We start from the raw sequence: 14,914 nt of genomic DNA, 5'->3' as shown, positions 1-14,914 counted from the left end.
ACAAAGTATACAAACTTATTTGCACAACAAGAAAAGAAGAATATTTATGAGGGAAATAAATTCCAGTTGTTACGGGAAACATTTATCCTAAGCCCATCTTAATCATGGCTTATGGACTTTTCTTTTAAGAAATTATCCAAACCTTCTCTGGCAAATTCCAAAGTTTAACATACATTAGGACAGTGGTTCCCAACCCTGTCCTGGAGGACCACCAGGCCAATCGGGTTTTCAGGCTAGCCCTAATGAATATGCATGGAGCAGATTTGCATGCCTATCACTTCCATTATATGCAAATCTCTTTCATGCATATTCATTAGGACTAGCCTGAAAACCCGATTGGTCTGGTGGTCCTCCAGGACAGGGTTGGGAACCACTGCATTAGGAAATATTTTCTCCGGCTTGTTTTAAATTTTACTACCTAGTAGCTTCATTGCTCCTTAGCTCTAGTATTTTTGGAAAAAGATTAACAAGAAATTTGCATCTACCCATTCCTCCAGAAACTTGTCCAAACCTTTCTTAAAACCAGCTACGCAATCTGCTCTTACCACATCTTTTGACAACGCGTTCCAGAGCTTAAGTATTCCCTGAGTGAAAAAAATTCCTCCTATTGGTTTTAAAAATATTTCCCTGTAACTTCTTCGTGTGTCCCCTAGTCTTTGTAATTTTTGACAGAATGAAAAATCGATCCACTTGTACCCGTTCTACTCCACTCAAGATTTTGTAGACTTCGATCATATCTCCCCTCAGCCGTCTCTTTTCCAAGCTGAAGAGACCTAACCTTTTTAGTCTTTCCTCATACGAGAGGAGTTCCATCCCCTTTATCATCTTGGTCGCTCTTTGAACCTTTTCTAATTCTGCTCTATCTTTTGAGATCCACGTGGAAAATGGTTATAAAATCCTCATGACAGTGCTCCTGGTGAAGACAAGGGCTGGGGGAACTGGAGAGTGTTGGCAGGGCTGTGGGAGAGATGGGACTTACTTACTTACATATGTGATGGGATTGTGGAGCTTTTCAGGGATTTTTGGGATACTTTCACAAACTCTGGGAAGACTAATGGAGGTTAAGTTGGAGATTGTATTTTTATATCATTATGATACTGACATGGCAGAGGGAGAGGTGGCGTTTTGTAAATCGATGCTGACCATGGCCAGGCTAGTGTTGGCAGCTGCTTGGAAGTCACCAAGGGTGCCTGGCCCAGGGTTGGTAGTAAAGAAATTGGATGACCAGTACACTTTGCAGAAACTAACTGCTTTCAAATATCAAACTGGGGAGTTTGCTCAAAAGTGGCAGAGGATATGGTGATACTCGAGAGGGTCCAGAGAAGAGCAACAAAAATGATAAAGGGCATGGAAAACCTTCCATATGCTGAGAGGCTGGAGAAGCTGGGGCTCTTTTCCCTGGAAAAGTGGAGACTTAGAGGGGACATGATAGAAACTTACAAGATTATGAAGGGTATAGAGAAGGTAGAGAGGGACAGATTCTTCAGACTGGCGGGGGCAACAAAAACTAGAGGGCACTCATAAAAATTGAAGGGAGACAGATTCAGAACAAATGCTAGGAAGTTCTTCTTCACTCAGAGGGTGGTGGACACCTGGAATGCACTTCCAGAAGAGGTGGTAGAGCAGAGTACGATTTTGGGCTTCAAAATGGGATTGGAGAGTTCCTGAAGGAAAAGGGGATTGAAGGGTACAATCAGAGGGTTACTATACAGAACAAAATGCTTTAGAGCATTAGATCACTTACAGGTCATTGACCTGGGGGGCTGCCGCGGGAGCAGACTGCTGGGCATGATGGACCTGTGGTCTGACTCGGCAGAGGCGATGCTTATGTTCTTATGTTTGAAACTTGGAAATGCCTCTATGCATCTTGAAAGGCTTGGGATTTGATATCTAGTTGGAGGGATATATTGAAGGAACCACCTGCATCTCTCTGTATATTTACAGTTCAATGGTCAGTGCTTTTTGGTTTGGCTGTTGTAGTTTAAGTGAAACAAGTACAATACAGTACGTAGAGCAGATTTCAGCAAGCCTTGGCACTCTATTCAATTCTTCTCTGCCAGATCCCCTTCTCACAATGTCACCTATACCACTCTTACCTGCGTGGGCGTAATGATGGGAACCCCTCCCACAATGTCTGTTCGGTATGATACTTGCTTCTTGCTCCCGGAGCTCTCCAGAAGTCGGGTATGGTTATCAGGCATGGACTGCTGGTCACTTGGCTTTGGTACCTGAAAATGGAAAGCACTTTGGCAATGCTTTTGTCGTCTCCTTATCTAGATGTTACTTTACCTTAACCCAGAGCCCTGGAAGATTCACAGCCAGTCACATTTTCAAAAGATCCACAATAAAAGATCCTTGAGAGTCTGCATGTGATGGCTCCGCACTGCTGTCAGATTTTCTCTCAGGCATATTCATTGGGAGTATCCTAAAATACTGAGTGGCTTGAGAAACCCTCTTTAGGGAGTGAAGTCTTTTCCATTCCATTTCTTGCAAGGAAACCAGGACCCCATATCAATACAAAGTCTTACTAGAAACCCTCAGAGAAATTGTGGCACACTCATATCCAGTATAACTGGAATCCTGGTGAGTCAGGTGTTTGGGCTATAATTCTCTCTCCTTAAAGATGAGAATTTGTCTCCAGCTGTTGGTACTTACTGTGATCTTGGTTGCTTTGTTGAGTACATTGATCCATTCCACCAGGTCCTGCTGGTCATTGGCCTGCAGAAAGTACTTCCTCATGCCAGCATTCATAACTGTTAGGAAGGAAGGAAGGAAGGAGCTGGAGTCAGACAGGTCTGAAGCTTCGCAGAGTTTAGAGTAAGCATTCTATCTGCGGTAGTTTGGATTATGCCTCGGCTAAGAAACACCCACAGGACAAAGAAGGACTATCATTCACAATTCATACAAAACAAAAATCAACATCTTCTGAGTCTCCCACTGGTTTGTCATATTGGTTCCTGATAAAATGATCCCAATTTTGTTCTATAATAATAATAATAATAATAACTTTATTTTTCTATACCGCCATAGTCAGGCGACTTCTAGGCGGTTTACATTGTAAGAGGGCTGGACATTCAGCGAATAACAAAAGGTCTTAATACAAAACAATAAGTTCTCCATCTCAGTGCTGCTTTGGCAGAGTATATGGCGCTTAATTATGATAAGGGGCTAAGGTCACATTACTTCTCTTCTGCTCCTTTCAAAAAGCAAGCCCATGGAGAAAATTAATAAGTGCTATAATCAGCATATCCCCCACTCTTAAGAGCTCTAACACAGCCTGCTTAAAATTGACAAGAGCATCACTTCCACAATCACCAGAATTAACCTTCTATGCACTTGCTTTGGCAGTCAAATTGAAGAGAGGGTAAGAAAAGAATGCATAACAAAGCCTGTGAAAGTGAAAAGACTGTTTGCTCTGCAAAATAGTCAAGACTTTAGCAGCTTTTCAATTTTCTCCAACCTAGAGATGGACATAATTAAGGGGTTGAGTATGTGTTATCTTCCCGACTGTTCATCCATCAGCAAAATAACTTTGAAGAACCAAAGGAAATGGGATGAAATTTGTTATAGCAGGCGCTGGATTGAGCACCCGAGGGAGACTGAAATCGGCTGTTGAAAGCCCCACTTTTTCCGCCATAAAAGGGAAGCTATACCGCGGAACACGGTCGAGCTCCTGTGGGCGCATGATCGAAGGGGCGAACCCCTTTGGAGCACAAAGGAGCCCGTAAGTAATCCCCTAAAGAAGGGGAAACGTAAAGTTGGAAAGAAAGGTTTGGCCCCAGTGACGGTTGTGGGGCCTATGGATTTCCATCTTCAAGATCTGAGACTTTTGAATATGGATTTGAGATCTCATACTGTTACCATCGTCCAGATCCCTCTCTTTCCTCCGGGGAACTCCCCCTCCCCCAGTAATTAATAAGCCTACAAGTAATTAATAAGCAACAAGATGCTGAGATGATTCTCAGCATCATACCACTACCGGAAGTTTCTTCTGTTAATGGTAATGTTGCTGTTAATTCTTCACAATTTGATGAAATTTTGCCTGATATTCAGGTCCCTAACCCGGTAAAATTTGTTAGCCATCATTTAGATGATTCTGCTCTATCTAAGGTAGATAATGTTTCCTTGAAAGATATCTTTGTAGCCATTGTCAATATGGATAAGAATTTAAAAGAAAATCTCCAACGTTTACTAAGCAAACGGTTGCTAAATTTCAGGAACAAGAATTGAAGATTAATTCTGTTCAAGATAAACTACCGTATTTTCACGTAGATAACGCGCACCTGTGTAAAACGCGCACACGGGTATAGCGCGCGAAAAACACAAATTTATGCACAGAAATTTGTATATACTGCACACACCCGTATACCGTGCATGCTGCCTGACTCTCCTTTCGCCCGCCCCGACTCTCCTCTGGTCACCCCGACTCTCCTTTCTCCCGCCCCGACTCTCCTCTCCCCCTTGAAGTTCTGTCCCCACCCTGAAAGCCTGATCCCCCCTGATGTCCGATTCCCCCCCCCCCCCCGCAGGACCGCTCGCACCCCCACCCCGAAGGACCGCTCGCACGCACCCGCACCCCCACCCCGAAGGACCGCTCGCACGCACTCCCACCCGCACCCCCCACCCTGAAGGGACCGCTCGCACCCCCCACAGCCTCCCGACCCCCCATCATGTAGAAGCTCCTACCGGTGTCCTGCTGCTTCCCTCTTGGCGGTCCCGACTCCCCGACACGATCGGGGCAAGAGGGAGCTCAAGCCCTCTTGCCCCAGCCGATCGGGGCAAGAGGGAGCTCAAGCCCTCTGCCCCAGCCAACCGCGGCACCCCCGACACGATCGGGGCAAGAGGGAGCTCAAGCCCTCTTGCCCCCCCGACATGATCGGGGCAAAAGGGAACCCAAGCCCTCTTGCCCCGCCGACTCCCCAACTCCCCGACAATATCGGGCCAGGAGGGAGCCCAAGTCCTCCTGGCCCTGGCGACTGACATCGCTAATGAGAGCTTCAGGGATGAGGCTAACAGCCACATAGCGCATGATTCTCCGCGGGTTTGATAGAATAGGTAACTGGCTCCTGGTTAAAAGGAGCTGTACAGCCGTTCCTGTCTGGTCGGGGGACCTGTCTAGCATGTTCCATGAGAAAATGGCGACAGGAGAAACCAGCGTGATAAGCATATAAATCTGAAGTCCAGGCCCCCTCAGAAATAGAGAAAGAGAGTCCTGGCCGCAGGAAGATGCGCAGTGTCATTATGCCCATAGAGACAGCCCGAACTTGGAAACTGTTTGTACTACCTTTAGGCATATATATCCTGTGCCGCTACTAGACACATGCAGCTCAGCACAGAGGCCCAAATAAGGACAGTTACCAACAGACAAAGGCTCAATCTGCAGGGACCCCAAGAGAGACAATGAGATACCGGTGTGAAATACAGGGCACTATCTTACTGCTGATCTCACCGTGCCTTGAGTTGCCGTATGTCGCCCCAGTCCGTAGACAAATCGAGACTGGGTGACCTAGCACAGGTCAGAGTCTCTCTGGTAACCCCTTGAGTGCTAACCCCAGAGTCCGATTAAACAAGCAGCTTCCTTCAAGGGAGTACAGCAGGAACACAGACATAGACATATAAATCTGCCCAAGCTTGTCCCAAAGCTGGTGAAACACATACAACTTGTCTGAACCGGAGAGAAGCCCCAGCATACCCTAACCAAAGTCAGCTGGATACAAACTACCGGAACGCTGCAGCTCTCCCGCCATCGCTGGAGACCCAAGCACACGCCTGATTCTCGCTGACACGTGGTCGCTGCATCAACGCTCCTAGAAACATTGTTGAATTCAAGCCCCGCAAAATTTACCCTGCCGCGGCTTGCATAGAAAGAAAATCAGACTCGTGGAATAACCAGAACGATGGCCCACAGCACCGGAAAAAACATGTCCCATCTCATGCGCGCTGCTATAAACCGGCACCTGCACAATCAGCTGCACATGGCCGTGACAAACACCGATGAAAGAGAGCCTCAGAATAAACAGGACTACTGCTGCACTGAAACCCAACAATGAGAACAAGTGCGAGCATGAAATTGCACCGCTATTGCCGCGCTGTAACCCAACAATGAGAACAAGTGCGAGCATGAAATTGCACCGCTATTGCCGCACTGTAACCAACAAGGAAACCAGGCGCATGCGTGCAAAGGGCGGGAAGTCCCAGCTCGCTCCACGGATTTCTAGTCATAAAACTTAGCCTCAATAAAATATCCATTCCTTAAATGTACGATGACCGAACCCACAGTACTAAGACTCCTAAACAGAACCTGAAGTTCAAACGACAGTAAAAACCAGACATACTCACAAGCTTGTTGTTAGGGCCGGTTGAAGCCAGTTAGAGCTAGTATTGTAGCAAAAGCAGGGCAGAATGTAGCAACTGTGGTCTCTTTTTTTTTTTTTTTTTTTTTACAGAGAAGGGAAAGAAGAAAAAAATTGAGACCCAGTCAGACCCTCTAGCAATGGAGGGAGGGTGAGGCAGGGACCTGAGTGGGCCCAGGTGTAACCCCTAGAGCTGGCACCGTTCAGCCGGACACCCCTGTCTCACTGAAGAGAAAATCTCAACAGGAAAAATAGCATTGCCAGCTCACTGAAGAGAAACCTCAACAGGAGAATTCAGGAGCTAGTTGACCTTTTCCTGCTGGGAGATAGAGAATACTGGAGATACAGGAGGAGTGCCAGCCAATAGGACCACCTGTTAATCAGTTTCTCTATCTCCGCCTGCTGGTAGATGTGTGCTATCCTATTGGTCACTGGATTCATCTGCTGCTGTTGCTAGGGAAGAGAATGTTAAAACACTATTAGTTCGTCGATTCAGAAGGTAAGTCATTGAGATATTGTGAAAACAATAATGTTTTTAGAACTTTACGGAATTGCTGCAGATGACCTACCAATCTAACAGAGTCAGGGAGTTTATTCTAAGTTTCTACCAGTTTAAACACAAGAGATTGGCTAAGCTTATCAACAGATTTGATTCCCTTAAAAGAAGGGAACGATAGTTTATATTTCTGTATAATTCTCGAGTGGCAAGATCTAGAAGTATTCCAATATAAGGGAACAAAAGGGTCAAAAATTCTATAAAGAAACTTGAAGACAATACTTGCACACTTAAACTGAATCCTAAAACGAACAGGAAGCCAATGAAACTTTCTCAACAAGGGAGAGACATGGTTGCACTTTCTCTTCCCAAAAATGAGCTTTGTCGCCGTATTCTGTATCAACTGCAGTCGTTTTAGACTGCCCTGCTTAATGCCCAAATAAACAGAATTATAGTAATTAAACTAGGCAAGCGTAATAGACTGAATCAGCACTGAGTAGTGTTCTTGATGGAATAGTGATCTAACTTTCCTCAGCATACGTAGACTAAAAAAGCACTTTTTTGCCAGCGATTTTAACTGATCATGAAATGTGAGAGATGAGTCCAGAATGATACTCAGAATTCTGGAGGAGAAATTCATGTGTAATGAAATACCTGTTTTCAACATAACAGCAGGAAGTTTCTCCAATCTAAGTCCAATCCAAAGCAATTTAGTTTTGGCAGTATTTAATTTCATTTGAATAGATAATGCCCACGTCTGAAGTTTGAAAATACAACAATCTATACTGGAGATTAAGTTACTGAGGTCAGGATTAACTTCCAATAGAATAAAAATATCATCTGCATAAGTAAATATAGTTTCTGCAGATGTAAGACAACAATTTTTCAATGAAGTCATATAGATATTGAATAAAATTGGTGACATAGGGGAACCCTGTGGAACCCCACAACTAGGTTTCCATGAAGATGAAATCTCGCCCTCTAAATAAACCTCATTAAGATTGCAGCAATAGAAATCCAAAACTACTTGGTTTAAACCTATATCTGATAACATCCAAATCAGAATACCATGATGAACAACATCAAACGCAGCTGACAAATCAAATTGCAGCAACATAGCACATTTGTTTTGCGTTTAAATTTTGAATCTTTTTTTTTTAATTCTTTGTTCATTTTCAATCTTATATCAAGTGTACAAACAGTGAATCAATACAATTAAACACATCACTTGACAATCTTTCTAATTTATCTTACAATATATAAAATTACCACCCTCCCCTCCCATCATTCCTCTATTATTTTTCCAATAGGAATATTAAAAAAATATACCTCCCCCCTCCCAAACATTAGACGGTGTAAATTTCAATAGAAAATGGTGTTTACTCATTACAATAAGAAGTTAATGGCTCCCAAATTTTATTAAATTTCTTATAGTTCCCTTGTTGTATAGCTATTGCTCTTTCCATTTTATATATGTGACATAATGAGTTCCACCAGAAATTATAATTGAGTCTACTGTAATTTTTCCAATTACTTGTGATATGCTGAATGGCGACTCCTGTCATTATCAATAAAAGTTTATTGTTATTTGATGATATTTGGCTCTTTTTCCTCATTGGACATACCAAATAGTACTATATTGTAAGATAATGCCACATGCTTTTCCAATAAAAAATTTACTTGATCCCAAATTGAGTTCCAAAAGGCTAAGATAAAGGGACAATAAAACAAAAGATGATCTAAAGTCCCTACTTCAAGATTACAGTGCCAGCATCTATTAGACTTTGAACTATTTAACTTTTGTAGTCTAACTGGGGTCCAAACGCTCTATGCAGAAGAAAAAACAAAGTTTGTCTCATAGATGCTGACACTGTACATCTCATTCTCCAAGACCAAATTTGTGGCCATTGAGATGCTGAAATTTGATGCTTAATCTCAATGCTCCAAATATCTCTAAGACCATTTTTGGGTTTCTTTTTAACAGATTCACTTATAATTTTATACCAATGTGCGGCCTGGTGTCCCAGAAAGTCCGCCTGAAAGCATAGAAATTCCAGACTATATTGTGTTTTTGATATTAATGACAATAAAAGGGTTTCTGTACTAAAATTTGGTCTAAACCCATGTTGGACTGGTAATAAGATGGAACATTTCTCCAGGTAATTGAAAAGTTGACTAGAAATAATTGACTCCATCATTTTTGTCAGCAAAGGTATATTCGCAATTGGACAGTAATGGGAAGGCACCGAAGAATCCAAATTGGCACTTTTCAATAAAGGCGTCAAAATTATACTCCTCATACTCAACAAAAAATAACCATTGCCAAGAAAATGGTTTAATAATGATGTCAAACATGTGATAGCCATTGGGGGAATATCCCTGAAAAGATAAGAAGGAAAAGATCCAATTTACAACTGCACCTACTCAATTTTCCACATAATTTTAAGACTTGAAATTCTGAAACTGGGTCAAAAACATTCCACAAATGATCCACAGGGGTTACTATCAACCCATTAAAACCTAAAAAGAAATCATCGGGGTTTATAACAGGAAATGTATCCCTGATGAATGTAATTTTACTATTAAAAAATTTTGCTAACTCCTCTGCAGTTGGGGTACATGTTTGCTTTGAGCTTATACAAGCTGAAGTTAACGAATGCCAAAGTTTGAAAAGGTTGCTACTTTGACTGTCTGAATTAGCTACCTTAATGCCATAATAAATTTTCCTTGCGGTCCTAATCTCTAGATTGTATTTCTTGATGTTAACTCTCCAACTCTTCTTATTTGATGCTAGATTAGTTTTTTTCCATTTCCATTCTAATTTTCTACACCCCTGTTTTAATTCTCGGTGATAAGATGAATACCAGGGTGCCTTCCATACATAACTCACCAATTTAGTTGTTAAAGAGTTATCCATTAAGGAATAGAAAATTTCAAATGTATTATCTTCCTAGAGAGTCCAAAGGAGAGCAACGAAACTGGTAAAAGGGCTGGAACACTGCCCATACGCCGAGAGGTTGGATAGGCTGGGGCTCTTCTCTCTGGAAAAAAGGAGGCTCAGGGGAGATATGATAGAGACCTTCAAGATCATGAGGGGCATAGAGAGGGTGGATAGGGACAGATTCTTCAGACTGAAGGGGACAACAGGTACGAGGGGGCATTCGGAGAAACTGAAGGGAGATAGGTTCAAAACAAATGCAAGGAAGTTTTTTTTCACCCAAAGGGTCGTGGAATGCGCTACTGGAGGAAGTGATCAGGCAGAGTACGGTACAGGGATTCAAACAGGGATTGGACGGATTCCTGAGGGATAAAGGGATCATGGGATACTGAGGGAGGAGCTGGGATGTAACACAAGTATAGAAAGCTAACCAGGTAATAAGTATAGAAACCCAACCAGGTCGTGCATGTGCAAGACCGGAGGGTGAGGACTTTGATGGGAAGATAGGACTTCAATGAGAAACCAAGGTGGCAAGGGAGCCCCTTCTGGTGATTCAGACAGGTCGTGACCTGTTTGGGCCGCCGCGGGAGCGGACTGCCGGGCAGGATGGACCTATGGTCTGACCCAGCGGAGGCACTGCTTATGTTCTTATGTTCTTAGGTGTAAAATCAGAGAAAACTGAAGGTGAATTTGATAATTTGAATTCACTGGATAGCTTAAACCTAACTAAATTTTTGGAATCCTCTCAGGAAAATATTCTGAAAGGGCAAACAATATTGGCGTTGAGAACTTTTTTCTGAAGAAAAGTGTATTGTTTTATGGGCAAACAATTTCCATATTTCCAGATGTACATTACATTAGTGATTTCTATTCCGCCAATAACTTCTTTTCTATTCCGCCATGAACAGAACTGTAAGGTATCTGGCCATTTCCAGAGGAATTGAAGAGCAGAGCGAGTTGTTTCAGAGAATTGGGAAGAGTCTTGTGTAGAAGGAGCTTCCTCTTACTCAAACCAAAAGTTTTGGCAATTGGCAGTTCCTTCTTCTTAAGTATCCACGTAAATGCCTGGTTACATACAAAGAAAATCCATGTTTTTCTTGATCTAATATATTTGGAGAATTTTCTGGTAAAGTTCCTGTTCCCTAGTAATATGTTTCCTAGTAGGCTTAAAAAGGGTAATAGAAACAGAAGAGCTTGCTAGTGATAAAGAGCTATTTTCTTTTCTTTACCTATTGACTAAATTTGTATACTTATCCTTTTAGGATATTTCCATCATTAAGAACATAAGAACATAAGCAGTGCCTCCACTGGGTCAGACCACAAGTCCATCCCGCCCAGCAGTCCGCTCCCGCGGCGGCCCAAAACAGGTCAAGACCTGTCTGAATCATCAGAAGGGGGCTCCCTTGCCACCTTGGTTTCCCATTGGGAAACAGCGATCATAATATGATCAAGTTCAAGGTCGAAGTAGGAATACCGAAAGGAAATAGAACCATTGTGAAAACTTTCAACTTCAGGAAAGGAAACTATGAAGCAATGAGGATAATGGTAAGGAAGAAACTTAGGAACACTTCCAAGAAATGGCAAACGGTAGAACATGCCTGGTCTTTTTTCAAGGACACAGTGAGCGAGGCGCAAAATCTGTATATCCCCAGATTCAGAAAGGGGTGCAAAAAGAGTCAAACAAAAGACCCGGCATGGATAACTAAAATAGTGAAGGAAGCGATAGGCAATAAGAAATATTCATTCAGGAAATGGAAAAAGGACAAAACTGAGGACAACTGGAAAGAGCACAGGAAGTATCAAAAAGAATGTCACCGTGTAGTTCGAAAAGCCAAAAGAGAGTATGAAGAGAGGCTAGCCAGGGAAGCTCGAAATTTCAAACCTTTCTTTAGATATGTTAGAGGGAAGCAGCCAGCCAGGGAAGAGGTGGGACCGCTGGACGATGGAGACAGGAAGGGAGTGGTGAAGGAAGAGAAAGAAGTAGTAGAAAGACTTAACATGTTCTTTTCGTCTGTGTTTACAAATGAAGACACATCCAACATACCGGAACCTGAGCAAATCTTCAAGGGAGATCAAGCAGAAAAATTAACATCCATGGAAGTGAGCCTGGAAGACGTACGCAGGCAGCTAGAAAAACTAAAAACTGACAAATCCCCGGGTCCGGATGGAATCCATCCAAGGGTTCTGAAGGAACTAAAGGAGGAGATAGCGGAACTACTGCAGCAAATTTGCAATCTATCCCTGAAAACAGGCGTGATCCCAGAGGACTGGAAGATAGCCAATGTTACGCCCATCTTTAAAAAGGGATCAAGAGGTGACCCGGGCAACTACAGACCGGTGAGTCTGACCTCAGTTCCAGGTAAAATGGTGGAAGCACTTATAAAAGACAACATTGATGAACATTTTGAAAGAAACAAACTTCTGACAACCAGTCAACATGGTTTCAGCAAGGGGAGATCGTGCCTAACTAACTTATTGCACTTCTTCGAAGGAATTAACAAACGGATGGACAGAGGTGACCCCATAGACATCATATATCTAGACTTCCAAAAAGCCTTTGACAAAGTACCCCACGAACGCCTACTTCGAAAACTGAAGAACCATGGGGTGGAAGGAGATGTACATAGATGGATCAGAAACTGGTTAGCGGGTAGGAAACAGAGGGTGGGAGTGAAGGGCCACTACTCGGACTGGAGGAGGGTCACGAGTGGTGTCCCGCAGGGCTCGGTGCTTGGGCCGTTGCTATTTAATATATTCATAAATGATCTAGAAACAGGGACGAAGTGTGAGATAATTAAATTTGCGGACGACACAAAACTATTTAGTGGAGCTCGGACTAAAGAGGACTGCGAAGAATTGCAAAGAGACTTGAACAAACTAGGGGAATGGGCGACGAGATGGCAGATGAAGTTCAACGTTGAGAAATGTAAAGTACTACATGTGGGTAGCAGAAACCCAAGGTGCAGCTATACGATGGGAGGGATATTATTGAAGGAGAGTACCCAAGAAAGGGACTTGGGGGTAATGGTGGACATGACAATGAAGCCGACGGCACAGTGCGCAGCGGCCGCTAAGAAGGCGAATAGAATGCTAGGCATAATCAAGAAGGGTATTACAACCAGAACAAAAGAAGTTATCCTGCCGTTGTATCGGGCGATGGTGCGTCCTCATCTGGAGTACTGCGTCCAATATTGGTCGCCGTACCTTAAGAAAGATATGGCGTTACTCGAGAGGGTTCAGAGAAGAGCGACACGTCTAATAAAAGGGATAGAAAACCTTTCATACGCTGAGAGATTAGAAAAACTGGGACTCTTTTCCCTGGAGAAGAGGAGACTTAGAGGGGATATGATAGAGACTTACAAGATCATGAAGGGCATAGAGAGAGTGGAGAGGGACAGATTCTTCAAACTTTCGAATAATAAAAGAACAAGAGGGCACTCGGAAAAGTTGAAAGGGGACAGATTCAGAACGAATGCTAGGAAGTTCTTCTTTACCCAACATGTGGTGGACACCTGGAATGCGCTTCCAGAGGACGTAATAGGGCAGAGTACGGTACTGGGGTTCAAGAAAGGATTGGACAATTTCCTGTTGGAAAAGGGGATAGAGGGGTATAGATAGAGGATTACAGTTCAGGTCCTGGACCTGATGGGCCACCGCGTGTGCGGACTGCTGGGCACGATGGACCTCTGGTCTGACCCAGCGGAGGCACTGCTTATGTTCTTATGTTCTTATTTAAGTCCTGCCTTCCTATCGAAGTCCTAGCCCTCCGGTCTTGCACATGCACGACCAGGTTAGTTTATACTCATTACCTGATTTACTTCCTATATTTTTGTTACCTCCCAACTCCTCCCTCAGTATCCCACGATCCCTTTATCCCTCAGGAATCCATCCAATCCCTGTTTGAATCCTTGTACCGTATTCTGCCTGATCACTTCCTCCGGTAGCGCATTCCAAGTGTCCACGACCCTTTGGGTGAAAAAAAACTTCCTTGCATTTGTTTTGAACCTGTCTCCCTTCAGTTTCTCAGAATGTCCCCTCGTATTTGCTGTCCCCTTCAGTCTAAAGAATCTGTCCCTATCCACCCTCTCTATGCCCCTCATGATCTTGAAGGTCTCTATCATATCTCCCCTGAGCCTCCTTTTCTCCAGAGAGAAGAGCCCCAGCCTATCCAGCCTCTCGGCGTATGAGCAGTGTTCCAGCCCTCTTACCAATTTCGTTGCTCTCCTTTGGACTCTCTCAAGTACCGCCATGTCCTTCTTGAGGTGCGGCGACCAATACTGAACGCAGTATTCCAGATGTGGACGCACCATCGCTCGATACAATGGCATGATGACTTCCCGTGTTCTGGTTGCTATGCCCTTCTTTATGATGCCCAGCATCCTGTTGGCTTTTTTCGAGGCTGCTGCGCACTGTGCAGATGGCTTCAGTGATGCATCCACCAGCACACCCAAGTCTCTCTCGAGTCTGCTGTCTCCCAACAATACCCCCCCTAATTTGTAGCTGAACAACGGGTTCTATTTCCCTATATGCATGACCTTGCATTTGTCCACGTTGAAGCGCATTTGCCATTTGTTTGCCCAGTCTTCCAGCTTGTCCAGGTCCCTTTGTAGGTCCTCACACTCCTCCCTGGTCGTAACTCTGCCGCACAGTTTGGTATCGTCTGCAAATTTTATAACCTCACACTTTGCCTCCTTTTCCAGGTCATTGATGAATATGTTAAAGAGTAAAGGCCCCAGCACCGATCCCTGTGGCACACCGCTCGTGACTCCCCGCCAGTCAGAATATTGACCCTTTACTCCAACCCTCTGCAGTCTTCCCGACAACCAGTGCTTGATCCATCTGTGCACATCCCCTCCCACCCCGTGGTTCCACAGCTTCTTAAGTAGCCTTTCATGTGGCACCTTGTCGAAAGCCTTTTGAAAGTCGAGGTAAATGATGTCTATGGGCTCCCCATTGTCCACCCGACTGCTTATTCCCTCAAAGAAGTACAGAAGGTTCGTTAGGCACGACCTTCCCTTACAGAATCCGTGCTGGCTTGTTCTCAGTAGGCCATTCCTCTCGATGTGCTCGCAAATGCCATCCTTGATCATAGCTTCCACAATCTTCCCTATAATTGAAGTCAGGCTC

The 14,914-nt window shown here is 43.8% G+C and overlaps 1 protein-coding gene across 8 annotated transcripts in view; it reads right to left on the bottom strand.

Moving 5' to 3' along the window:
• The window catches only part of PLEKHA1 (pleckstrin homology domain containing A1), a 136,759-nt gene that overhangs the window by 49,504 nt on the left and 72,341 nt on the right, over positions 1–14,914 (bottom strand). For all 8 annotated transcript variants that reach the window (XM_033942137.1, XM_033942136.1, XM_033942140.1 and 5 more), the window contains exons 5-6: positions 2,656–2,753; positions 2,097–2,228 (exon numbers count right to left, since the gene is read on the bottom strand). In XM_033942137.1, coding sequence (XP_033798028.1) covers positions 2,097–2,228; positions 2,656–2,753 — 230 coding nt within the window. The remainder of the gene's footprint in view (positions 1–2,096; positions 2,229–2,655; positions 2,754–14,914) is intronic.

This window comes from Geotrypetes seraphini, chromosome 4, assembly GCF_902459505.1.
Source record: "Geotrypetes seraphini chromosome 4, aGeoSer1.1, whole genome shotgun sequence".
Classification (NCBI taxonomy): Eukaryota; Metazoa; Chordata; class Amphibia; order Gymnophiona; family Dermophiidae; genus Geotrypetes; species Geotrypetes seraphini.
Note: the sequence above shows the minus strand (reverse complement) of the source record. Positions and strands in the feature narration are given on the sequence as shown.